This window comes from Micrasema longulum, unplaced genomic scaffold, assembly GCF_059751315.1.
Source record: "Micrasema longulum isolate JH-2025_06_02 unplaced genomic scaffold, ASM5975131v1 h1tg002424l, whole genome shotgun sequence".
NCBI classification, from domain to species: Eukaryota; Metazoa; Arthropoda; class Insecta; order Trichoptera; family Brachycentridae; genus Micrasema; species Micrasema longulum.
Window position 1 is genome coordinate 27161 of NW_028279571.1, and position 13698 is coordinate 40858.

Consider the following 13698-nt stretch of genomic DNA (forward strand, 5'->3'; position numbering starts at 1 on the left):
TCATAAGCCCTGTAAATGCCTAGACTTTCACATTCCCTTCTCAAAATATTTTTTTCCCTCTCTGTTGAAATAAATTTAAATATGAACAACTCCCTAGGGAGGAAATCCAGCCAGTCTGCAAGCATTTGGATATAATGTTCATTATTGTTCATTGTGATCGCTCAAATGCTTAGCATGTTTTTAAGCACATCGATAGTTATCTGTGATTGAGCTACAGGACCTAATTAGAGCATCAAGTTCACTTACCTTGGAATTCGACTCTAAAATGCAATGGTCTTTCATTGAGTGTGCGATATATTAAAATTAAATTCACCTGTGTTTTTCTTTTCCAGAACAAAAATTTCCCTTATGTGGAATATTCCCGCCCCGAACAAGCCGAGTGGGAAGAAGCTCTGAAGATTCCTATTCAAATCATCGACGATGCTGAAACCAGAGTGAGTATTGCCTTTCTGCCTTTTTAGCTGGTGGCGACCGGATGAGCCCCTCGGTCGTCACGTACAACGGCGCCCCCATTTCGCTACCCGGCCGCATTTCGGCGCCGACCGCGCAGCAGGGGCGAATCGTGCATAGAAGCGATTGTGCGCAGCTTACCATTATATTTGACCATCCATAATAATGTTTTACGGTGATTTTATCGACAGAAAAACAAACAAATAATGACTATTTCTTATAAATCATTGCCACCATTTGTATGTTGGCGGCCTTCGTGGTGTAGTGGTCAAGACGCTTGACTCACGCACGGAAGGTTCCGGGTTCGATTCCCGGTGAGAACACAAAAAATTAAAATGTGATTTTTCTCAAGCCTGGGTGCTCTGTGATGTAATTCACCACTGTAATTAGGCCTCCTTGCCTGTTGTGGTGCAAAAAAAATGTAATGTAAATGTAATGTAATGTAATGTAATGTTTCTCCAAATATAAATAAAAATATAAAAGCGCGCCCAGCGCCAGCAATGGGCCAAGGAACTAGCCGATTACTCCAGCTGATTTCTTCATACAAATAAGTGTACTATATTTTGAACATATTAAACCCAGTAGCGGGATTTTTATTCTAGAGTTAACTTGCGGATTACACAAATTCTTTAAAGATTCTCGATTTGGAAAACAGTATTTCAAACATTATTTCTTAAGGACTGTTTTTCTTTGAGATGATACTTTTGACCTATGACTCGCAACACACGTGGCGCTCGACGCGGCCGATTTTGGCATTATCCATTTTTAGAACAAATCGGCCAGTTGACATTTCAATCGTTATGAGAATACCTAATACTGACTGAATTATAAACTTTTATATGAGTTATGTGTTAAATTAATAGATAATATAGCTACACAATATAATTTATCACGAAGTTACGTAGTTTGAGTTGATTTCATAGATGAGAGTTGTTGTATCACACAGAACCACAGAAAAAATAGCAATTTATAATATACCTATATATTATGTAGGTACAAATAAATGATATTTTTTTTATAGCTTACCTGTAAATAAAATCACCGTTTGCCACTGCCGCGCAGCAGTCAACATTCATGCAGAAATGACATGGCGAACAGTTTTAAAAGCTGTTTTATTTTCTATACCTAATAATATCTATTCTTTATGCCTTGGTATGTCAAAGACCACCCCCCGAAGGTGACAAATACTAGTCTTTATTGAGGGGCGGCACTTTGTAACACATACCGAGGTTCCTATTCTATCTGGATATTAAAGGTCCCAGTCAGTACGCGCGGCGTTACGTCTGCAGCAGTAATTTTTTTTTATTTATAATTTTGAATTTGCACAAAAATGGTCCGTTGCATTAGCCACACCCCTAATACGTCACGATTCGATTAAATTTTGAACTTTATTTGTTACCGTTTAAATTTAAATAAAACGCCGCCACGAATCTTGACGTCACAATTATCGAGGCCAAACAAGTAGTGCTTTTGTCGGGACATATTTTTTAATAATTTATTTTTTAAAGTTTTGTTTGAAAACTTTTCTCCACAAAATACCAATTGATTCATATATTTTTATCGGTATCTATAGTATGTGATATTTCCCTGTTCTGTCTATTACTGGTATTAAAATATTAATATAAACATAATTTAAAATATTAATATAATTTTTCAGTCACTAACGGATCTGTCGGAAAAGGACGATTCTTCCTCGACTCGCTCGGTTGCTCGGAAAAGTACCGCCAAATCTGAAGCTGCATCAACAAACCCTGGACAAGTACAAGGAAACTTACACGCAGACCAGGTCAAGAGTAAAGTTGTGGTGAGTTTGAATAAGTTATTATTATTTTATTAATTTTAAGCGAGCAGCTTAAAGCTGATATGCTTAAATCTATTTAAACGAAAGGTTGTTGGCGCATTTTAACTTTTTCCAAACAAATCTAGCCCATTTTCGAACCCATTGAGACTACACATCGAGATCAGCTCTTGTGGCAGCTTCTTTCAACCATCAACAACCCTGTAGGATCCATAGTTCATAGTCGATGACACACGTGTTAAATTAGTTCACCTTAATGACTGACGATGCAATGTCATCATTTTCTATCGAACCCAATACAATTTATATTACAACTCTAGCAATATTGCACATAAAGACGGGATCGTCGCCCTGCAGTACATTCACATCTTCCCTACCATGAAGAAATGAACTACAAAGGAATATGGTCTATAAAGAGACCACAGGATGCAGCCAACATCAGTCAGTCAGTCAGTTCAGTTCACGTCAGACCAGCTCGACGACATCACACAGTTCCAGCATGTATTTCAAGTGCAGTTACTTCAACCCATCATCGCCGCTACGCTCGCGCTACACAACCAAGTGCTGTATCTTATTCGCCATGTAATAAATACGCATTAAACACCAACCTCGTGTCTTCTCTGTCAATCTCTAACTGGGGTAGGAACTCCAACCAAACCCTCAACTATTAAATCCTACAACCCTATTGCTCAGGAAATGCTTCCGTGAATTTAGATTGAATCTCGTTTTCTCCGGCCTGAGACTGTGGCCTCGAAGACGAGCATCTTGTTTAAGCTCGAACATGGGATCCAAATTAGGGCAGCTATAGTGACTGTTGAGTATCTCGTTTCCGTTTTTGATTCTTCGTCTCCCGGCTTCAATTTATCATTGTTGGTTGCGAATTATGTGGGTGTGCATTAGTCGATTATTGTCACAATTTCTACATCCTTTGTACCCGCAAAATCTGATCACTTCCCACCTTCAGTATCCTTTGATGACCCGCCACAGCAAGAATCGCGTGTTTATGTTGTTGAACGTGTGTCGCATCAAACTCTTTGTTTCCACCAACCACCAGTGTTCAGCTCCAGGTCGGGGGCCTGTCCTAGTGTTGGTGCCGCTTGCAATTGACCAGTCGGGCCACCGCAATACGATCAAGAACGAACCAGGTTTGTGGCATCCATTCCTAATCCATCTCGTTCGTTGGGGTTGTGACCGATTGACACTGCATACCGCATATCGAGAATATTCATTTATTTATATTAAATTTAAAATACCGTCCACTATATTGTAGAAGCCCTAGGGCTTCGCCCCCGCTATTTCACGCCCCGCATCCGCGTGGGAATTCGTTTCCCCGTTTTGTTTTATGACCAATTGTCATAAAACAAATTGGTGACTGAATTAAAACAGTCCTCGTCTCGTTCCAGTATTACTCGCCGAAGGTGTCCATCAAGCCGGCGCGCCTCGTCCCGCACATGTGCGGCCACAACTGCCTCAACAAGCTGGCTTTGCCGCTGCGCGATCTGCGCACGTACAATCCGCTCGCCAGACCCCTGCTGTCCGGCTGGCAGAGGTGAGTTTCAGATATTCTTTCAGCAAAGGTGAAGCTGTGAGAATATGGGAGTCTAGCCTTAAACAGAGCTAATCATCCATCATCGGCTGGGTTGAGCATCATTCACCATTCTGCCTATTTAAACCCAAGTTGATTCTATTTACCATCTAACAGAGGATGAAAATTTTTAATTTAACATATGACATTGAAAGCATCCACCACATACCAGTGGCGAATGGTGATTTTATTTACAGGTAAGCTATAAAAAAAACATATATTTGTACCTACATAGGAGGTCCATAATATAATGTAAGTAATATATACTATAAATTGATATTTTTCTGTGGTTCTGTGTGATACAACAACTCTCATCCATGAAATCAACTCAAACAATGTAACTTTGTGATATATCATATTATATAGATATATTATCCATTAATCATTATTATAATTCATTAAAAAATAAATAAAAAATACCACTATGAATTCAGTCGATATTAGGTATTCAATTGAAATGTCAACTGGCCGAATTTTTCTAGGAATTAATAGTGCTAAAAACGGCCGCGTGGAGCGCTATATGTCCCGCAATATGACGCATGAAAGTAATTATGGTCTTATGTCAAAAGTACCATCTCAAAGAAAAATAGCCCTTAAGAAACAATGTTTGAAATACTGTTTTCCAAATCAAGAATCTTCAAATAATTTGTGTAATCTGCAAGTTTGATCTAGGAAAAAAACCCGCACTGAATCCAAAATAAAGTATACTTATTTGTATGAAAAAATAAGCTGGAATAATCGGCTAGTTTCTTGGCTCACCGCAGGCGCTGGGCGCGCTTTATTAAAATTTATATATTAGGATAAAAATACAACCGGTGGAAATGATTTAAAATAAATGGTTATTATTTATTTGTTTTTCTGTAAATAAAGTTACAATAAAACATTATTATGATTAGTCAAATATAATGGTAAGCTGCTCATAATCGCTTCTATACACGGTTCGCCCCTGCCACATTCCCGAATCCATTTTCAAGACTCGCTGATTGGCCCACTTTAGTATATCCTTCCTGATCCCAACAGTTTAGATAAGAGTGGAGGAGACTCCCGGATCCAGCCAAGGCCCGACAGGAACTGTCGAGATTATGATGATGATGACCTGTTTGAATGTGTACTCGTTCGCAGGCTGATTCTCAAGTACCGCGGCAAGCGCACCATCGTGTACCGCGCGCCGTGCGGCCGCCGCCTGCGCTCCCCGCAAGAGCTGCATCTCTACCTGCGCCTGACGGCCTCCCAGATGAGCGTGGACCTCTTCGACTTCGACCACTGGGTGCACTGCCTGGCAGAGTTCGTCCCCACCAAGTGCTTCGTCAGCAAGAGGGTATGAAATATTTCTTCTTTTTCCGCCTCCGTTCCTGAGTTGAGCATCTGCACACCACTGGACGCCCGGGAGACCCGATCGCCTCCTTCCACGTTAATTGTGCTTCCCTTCCCAAACAAAGAACAAAGCCAAAATATTGTCGTCGATGGCCTTCCGAGACGGCGGGAGCTCTTTGGGCAACTTGGGTTGAGGGTCTCCTGAGCCATCAGCGGCACGTGTCCAAGCCAGGTTCTCCGCCACACCCTCAAAATGCTCATTACAGGAGAGTGCCGTGTCTGTTCTCTGACATATTTTCTGCTGGAGCACTTTCTCCAGTTCTGTGTGTGAAATAAAACTAGATCCCTGGACAAGTCTACTTTGTAGTTTATTTATTAAACTTTTTGTACATAATGTTGATTGTACATTGGAGGATTTATTACCAAATGGCAATATCTTCCAACCTACTAATAAAATAAAAGTTTTATTTTTATAATTCAAGTTAGAAAACAAATTCATTAGAAAATAAAATACTACGCAGATGCTGGGCTTCATTATTTATTTATTTTTATTTATTTAATTTTACAATACGCCCAAGGGGCATTTACAAAAAATATACAGGTAAGTACAAACATAGTGCGTAAAAATTTAAAAGATAAACAACGCTTTTTTTGTATACATTTAGAAACAATAAGAAGCATACTGCCATGCAAAATAAAAAGTGAAACTTTACATAGTAAAAAAGAAAAAAAAAATTAAATGGATATAATAAAAGTAATTGAATTAAAAAGCAAATTGTAAATAACTTTTAAAGAATTCAAACAAAAAAATAAATACATTTTCATATACTTATAAGTATGAAAAAATGGTATCAACAAATTATTGTTAAATACAAATAATGAAAATTAGTTAACAGTAAGTATATATGTGAAAATAATATAATATACGGTACACAAAAATATTTGATAAATTAACATCAGAAAGAGATAAGATAATAATAATACACATCAAAAACAGAGAAAGAATTGTATGAAAAAGAAAGTTTTATTACGACATTAATAATTAGTTTCAAACAGTGCATTTAAGAACGTTTTAATACGTTCGATAATTACGATAATTGCCGTTTTAAAAATGTCTGTTTCACAAGTAAATTTGTTGGCTAAGGAATGTAAACGCAGAATGGGAGAGTGTCGTGCATAGTTAGTACCCACGTATGTACTCGTAGTTGCAAACAACTCCGTACTTCTAGTGACTCGATTAGGTATTTTGAAGTTAATGAGATTCAGGAGTTCACAACAATCGAGCTCCGAATTAAAAATTTTAAATAAAATTATCCGGAATACGTCAAATTTTTGTAGCATCGTTTCTAAAAAATCTCCGTATTGTGCTCTGGTCCGATCAAAACTGGAATAGGCATCATCAGTCTGGAGCCCTTTTTACAACTGCAACTCTTTTAACTTGGAAAGAGTTCAGCGGAAGTTCTTACGCCACATACAGTTCACAAAAGGTAAACCTATAAATGAAATTTTCTACCAAACTTCGATGTCCGAGTTGAGGTTACCATCGCTCTCCACCAGAAGGACAATTGCTGACCTCACTCTGATGCACAGGGTGATATGCACCCTCATAGTTTGCTCAAAATTACTGTCCCTGATAAACTTTCGTGTACCTACAAGGACCACCGACTCCGACACATGTTCCAGTGTGAGTACAATAGGACAAACTCCCCTAGTGAGCATCCACAGAACAGCTCATAATTATGCTGAGCTGTTGGACTTCTGGCTGGCTCCACACCACTCCTGCTACAATTCTCCCCTCTTTAATGTGTTTCTCCATTCATCTTCACTTTATTTCCTTTTTTTTTTAGAATGAATTACATTGTCAGTGTAATAGTTATGATTTAATTTTTGTTATTTTCTATAATATTTTATGTACTTACGACTGTATATTGTTAAGAGCCCTCTGGGCGTTTATTAAATAAATAAATAAATGATCAATATGTGTATCCAAGGACGCTAGAGGATATGGCACTCTCACTCTCCCCTTGTGTGTTATCTATGCCAGGATCTGTCACACGGAGCCGAGGCTGTCCCGGTGCCCTGCGTCAACTACTACGACCACTCCCTGCCCGAGTTCAGCACGTACAGTACCCGGCGCATCCCCACGCAGGGGGTGCATCTCAACCTGGACGAGGAGTTCCTCTGCGGCTGCGACTGCACCGACGACTGTCAGGTAACTCAACGGTCGCTCTGAACCACCGAACTACCTCATATTTAGTAACTGTCAATATAACATGGGAATATTACCGCAGGATAAGACTCGTTGCCAGTGCTGGCAGTTGACGCTGGAGGGAGCCAACCTGATCTGTTCGCAGCCGGACAAGGTCGGCTACCAGTACAAGAGGTTGCTGGATCCGGTGCCCACGGGAATATATGAATGCAACTCCAGGTGAGGGAATCTACCGCCCTTTATCCTAGACCAATAGTCGCTATGAACAAAAACAGGAGGGAAACGACGACGGTACAGGGGGCACCCAAATGAAACCGGACTAACTAAGAGTTTTTTCTTAGAATTGAGAGAAGTCCAGAAATCCAGAAGGCGACTAAACGACTCCTTATGGAGTAGTTTTACATTTCGACCATTAGTTTCTTTGTAGACGTCGATCAGTACGCAACTCCCGATTTGAATTCAACTATGCCGTGTTGTGTCGTTTTAAGGTGTAGAAATACTGCTGGGATCAAAAAGAAATAGGATGGGATCACATTTCATGTGTAAGAAGCAAATGCATGTGTAAGCAGCAAATGCATTACTTAATTTTTTATTTTTTTTCCATCTGTCAGATTTTCCATCTGTAATATTATTTTAGCATTACCAAAAATTCAAGAAAATTCAATAAATTATAAGGAAGTAATCTTATTGGGATCCATTAAAAACTAATGTTGTTTGCATAGAATTAAGAATAGTCCAGAAACCGCATACGCACATCAAACAGAAGGCGACTAAACTACTCATAAATGAGTAGGTTTACGTTTTGACCCATTAGTTTCTTTATAGACGTCGCTCAGTACGCAACTCCTGATTTGAATTCAACTATGCCGTGTTGTGTCCTTTTAAAGTGTAGAAATACTGCTAGGATCTTAAAGAAACAGGATGGTATCACATTTCATGAGTAATTTGCAAACGAATGTTTAAGTAGCAAATGCATTACTTAAAAATTGAATTATTTTTTAATAATTATATTCTGTCAGATTGTCGAAGAAACAAAATTCACATAACGTTAGTGTTGCCTGGGTAGTAAATTTTTTAACCATACTTTGCTCATCTAATGAGAGAGCTGATGAAAATTGTATCTCGGATTAAACAACTCTATCGTGGACATTTGACAGACATTATCTTTTAAACATCAAATATTATTTAACATGATATAAAAATATCCGTTTTATGTAAAAAAAAAATTGTTTTAATTTTCATGTTCTTAGTTCATTAATTAAATTACTCTTATTAAATGACCCTTTACTTATCTACTCTGTTGTGTCAATCAATGTTTCCGCGTGTACAGTAAAATTTTAGAGAAATTAACAAATAGCTTTTTTTTAAACATTCACCATTCTACCCATATTTGAACACCTACATTCCTTAAATTATTTCATCTGTTGATGTTTGTGAAGTTAAAGATCTGAAACCTTTATCTATGCGGGTGAGATTCATCTAATTGAATTATTTCACCTGCATACTAGGCAACGCCTGAAAATTTTCCAATTTCTATACTTCTTCATGGACCAGATGGATTTATCAACAATATTTTGAGTTTTACAAAATTTTCGTAGACAAAGAATGGATTCAACTCCCCGGGGAGCTGTTAATATAAAAATGTTACAACAGAGATGAAGATCATTTGAGAGAAGATAATGTAGAAGTGTAGGAATCTTCAAGGCTTATTTATTTATTTATTTTACTTATTTAATTTATTATTTTTATTTTATTTATTTTATTTTATTTTCTTTATTTATTTTATATGATATATTTTACTATTTTTTTTATTTCTATTTATTTATTTTATTTATTTTATTTATTTAATTTATTTATTTTATTTATTTTATTTATTTTATTTATTTTATTTATTTTATTTATTTTATTTATTTTATTTTCTTTATTTATTTTATATAATTTATTTGACTTTTTTTTTATTTTTATTTTTTTAATTTATTTTATTTATTCATTTTATTTATTTCATTCATTTTATTCATTCTATTCATTTTATTCATTTTATTCATTTTATTTGGGATTTTTAGAGCTATTACATAAACAAAATAAGTAGAAAAATATTAACAATACTAAAGCCAATTTAAATAATCCACTGTAAATCTAATGACACATAATATTTATTTATTTATTCATTTAAAATTACAAAGTTAAATATTTATGAACTTATTAAGGCTTTTTAGGCTATGCCCGTGTCAAGCCACAATAAATAACAATAAAAATACATAGTAAAATTAATTAGATCAAATTATAATGACATAGAATAACAATCTAGAAAAAAGGTAAATGTATTAAATAATGAAATTCCAAAGAATCCAATGCAAAAAAGATAATCAGAAATAATTTTTAAAATATAAATCATACAAATTAAGAATCACACATAATCAAATATACAAAATAGTGGTATCATTAAAATCAACAAAATAATAGTAAAATATAGTAGTATTAAAAAAAAATAACACAAAATAAGCATAAATTGAAAAATTGAAATATATAAAAGCATAATTGAAATGATAATTGAGTTATGTTTCTAGAAATTCACTCAATTATAGTAAGAAATATAAGGAATAGGAGCAATAATATATAAAAAAAGAGTTTACTTAATTGTATGTGTGTGACGTTTGTATTCATGTGTATGTGAATGTGTGTATGCGTGAATGAATGAGGGAGAGGGTACACGTGCGTGTGGGAATGAATGAGGGAGAGGGTGCGTGTGTGTGGGTGCGTAAGTATAAAAAAATAATGGTTTAAAAATGACCTGTCATTGGCTGGTTTAAGTGGCCAATTTTAATTTTATTTCAATTGTACCTGTATTTATTATAAGGAAATGTGTTTGCCATTGTTGAATGAACTGAAAAGTCCGTAAATTAATTAATAAGCCTTAAACCGACAAGTATGGATATTGATTAATATATTTATTTATTGCAGGTGTAAATGTGCGGCTACTTGCCTGAACCGTGTTGTACAACATCCTCTTCAACTAAAACTGCAGGTAATTTTAGATATGTTTTGAGCAGTAAAACCTCGATTTTACGTTCCTGGACCCATTTTTCTTCATGCATTCTCGTACAAATATTCCCCCTTTTCATATCAACTTTTCTGACTCCCGAATATTTTATAACTTATAATAATTACAAAAGCACTTAGTTTATAACCACAAAACTTAGCGACACGTGTCCCTTTATCGCAGTATAATTGAGAATTTGAAAAATTAATATTAATCTTATTTTATAATTTGAACAATATAATATTGTAATCAAATATTCCTCGCCGGAGTAGCATGTGTGGCTTCAAAACTAGTCAGAAATAAAATAAAAAATAACTTGATAAATACAGTGTTTTTACTGTTTTTTTTTATTACAGTACGATATAATGGTAAACGCGTGTGCCTACCAAGCAAGAGGTCTCGGGTTCAATTCCTGACGGAATATCTAAGCGAACTTTGCATTCCAGATGAACTAGCTGACAGACGCCTTACGTGATCAGCAACATCTACGTCGAGAAGAGCAGTTTCTATGCCTCTACGCAAACAGCGAACTAAATTCGGTGAACCTGCATTTGCGGTCGCAGGCCCTATGGCATAGAATGCTCTCCCAGCAAAGGTGCGAAACCGTGAGAGTGAAGCGATGTACGACCAATGTCACGAAAGAACGAGGTCAACACCTTCCGCAACTTGACAACACTCCCGTCTTTCCACGATTGTGGCAAAAGGTTATGGACGTTTTTGCCTACGTAATAGTGTTGTCTCGATGCCAGAACAGTGTTGACCCCTTCACTTAGTATCAGATCCCTATTGGAGTATCTAGTATTATGGTTGTGGTTGACGCTCGGCTAAATGTCTCTATTTATGTGTGTAACCACTACCGTTCTCAATATATACTGTTGAATAATATTCAGTACTCTGAATTCTTTGATGAGCAAGTCACTTGGATAATGAAATGTTTTTTTAAAAATTAATAAATACCCTTTCATTTTTGTGCGCAGGTGTTTAAGACCTTCAATAGAGGCTGGGGCATCCGCGCTCTGAATGATGTGTCCCGAGGAACCTTCCTGTGCATCTACGCTGGCAACCTTCTTACAGACGCTGTAGCCAATGTGGTAAGATTATAATCATTTTGAAATTTTATTTTATTTGGGAAACCAACAGCTCTTCATACATATTTACAGTAAACAACAGAGGTATCGTATAAACTCAGGTCCAATAACAGGTTTCATCAAATTGTACAAAGTTAGTAAAGAAAATACACTACCTATTTATTTATTTGACACTTTATATACATATACAATAAATATACATATAAGGGCGGGCATATTGCCTTAAGGCAATTTCTTCCTACCTACCCAAACCGTGCAGTTTGAGAACATTATAAATACATGGACATATTGAATCTTACAATTTTATACAAAAATTAAAAGCAAAGATTAACAAAAATAAATATATATAAAAAAAGAACACTATACTATGAAAAGAGGAGAGAAGATGGAAAGGAAAGAAGAAGGATAAAGGAACAATTTAAATATTTAGATAGTGACATTTCAATCTTGACTTAAATGTAAATAAAGAAGGGGGGCGTCTTCAACATTAGTGGGTAGATTATTCCACAATCGAGCGGCTACTACTGTGAAAGAGGAGGCAAGAGAATTAGAGCGATGACAGGGTATCAAAAGGGTTCTCTCGTTACTAGAACGAAGAGATAGTCCGTGTTGTGAGAGAGGTTGGATGAGCTCTCTCAGATAAACAGGCGAAGTGGGATATTGTGAAGAAGTGATAGAATGTGAATGTTTCTTCTATGCCTGATGCTGAGCCAGTGTAGTTGCGTGCGATACTACATACCATATGATCAAAAATAAATGGGAATTTCTAATTCGAAATGCCCGCGCTGCACCGATCGGTCACGCTGGCAGCACTGTTTTTGACAATCTGTCAAAGTTTGACGGCGATCGGAGTTTGAGTGTTTGAGTGAGCCGAAAAATTGTTGTGGCGATTTTTACAATGGATAACAAATTGGAATTAACTCCACTAAAATCAATAGTCGGAAAAATTGAAGGAATATAGATGTTCAGACAAAGGCAGTATGGTGAACGTTACACTGTGTGTAAAGTGGCCACTTAAGCTTTTTTTTTTTTTTTTTACATTTTTTTTGCACCACAACAGGCCAGGAGGCCTAATTACAGTGGTGAATTACATCACAGAGCACCCAGGCTTGAGAAAAATCACATTTTAATTTTTGTGCTCTCACCGGGAATCGAACCCGGAACCTTCCGTGCGTGAGTCAAGCGTCTTGACCTCTACACCACGGAGGCCGCCTTATAACAACCATATTAAACCTTATAACAACCTTTAACAACCTTATAACAACCATATTAAACCATTAGAAACTGTTCAAAAATGTATCTTAAAAATAATGTTACAACAGAGATGAAGAACATTTAAGAAAAGGTAATATAGAAGTCTAGGCATCTACAGGGCTTATGACCTGTTGATGGCTGGTTTAAGTGGCTACTTTTTACACACTGTGTAACATTCACCATTCTGCCTATATTTGAATATCTATATTTCTTCAATTCTTTCATCTGTTGATGTTTGTGAAGTTAAAGAGCTGAAACATTTATTTATGCAGGTGAGATTCATCTAATTGAATTATTTCACCTACATACTAGGCAACAGCCATTGACAGGTCTTAAGCCCTGTAGATGCCTGGACTTCTATATTACCTTCTCTTAAATGTTTTTCATCTCTGTTGTAATAAAGCATTAACTTTGTGGTAAATCATTTTAATTATTTCACCTACATACTAGGCAATGCCTGACAGGCTTACTTAGGCTTAACTAGCCAAGTTTTATCCATTTTAACAAATAAGTAACATACATAATTGTATTTTTGTTCCCGCAAAGCCGAAGCTTGTCTGCGGGTTACATTACATTAAAAAAAAAAAAAAATATGAGTAAGTACGTAGTTTAATAATAATTGAAGAATAAAATATATTTATACACTTAAGTTTCACTTGCTTTTTAATAATTTTTTGACTATTTTTTTTAACGAAATTAGGTTTTTTTCTTCACGATTTTTAGCTGGTACTAAATTGTACAGTTTTGGTACTACACTACCCATTGTTCTGTCACCATAGTAGTTTTTCTGTCGTGGTACCATCAGCTGCTGTGCCGATTCTTGTCGGGTCATGATCTGGTGGTTTATTTTGGATTTAAAATTGCAATCGAAATAATCTGTCATTTTCTTATACTGACACTGTTTGTTAATTGGCAAAACATTAACAAAATCAAATAATATTTTATTGTTGTCTTTTGCCT

General features: G+C 36.1%; 1 protein-coding gene across 1 annotated transcript in view; it reads left to right on the forward strand.

Moving 5' to 3' along the window:
• The window catches only part of egg (SET domain bifurcated histone lysine methyltransferase eggless), a 47522-nt gene that overhangs the window by 25769 nt on the left and 8055 nt on the right, over positions 1–13698 (forward strand). The window contains exons 15-22 of the mRNA XM_088240328.1: positions 333–434; positions 2108–2254; positions 3652–3797; positions 4956–5151; positions 7192–7359; positions 7439–7575; positions 10318–10381; positions 11374–11487. Of these exons, the coding sequence (XP_088096454.1) occupies positions 333–434; positions 2108–2254; positions 3652–3797; positions 4956–5151; positions 7192–7359; positions 7439–7575; positions 10318–10381; positions 11374–11487 (1074 nt within the window). The remainder of the gene's footprint in view (positions 1–332; positions 435–2107; positions 2255–3651; positions 3798–4955; positions 5152–7191; positions 7360–7438; positions 7576–10317; positions 10382–11373; positions 11488–13698) is intronic.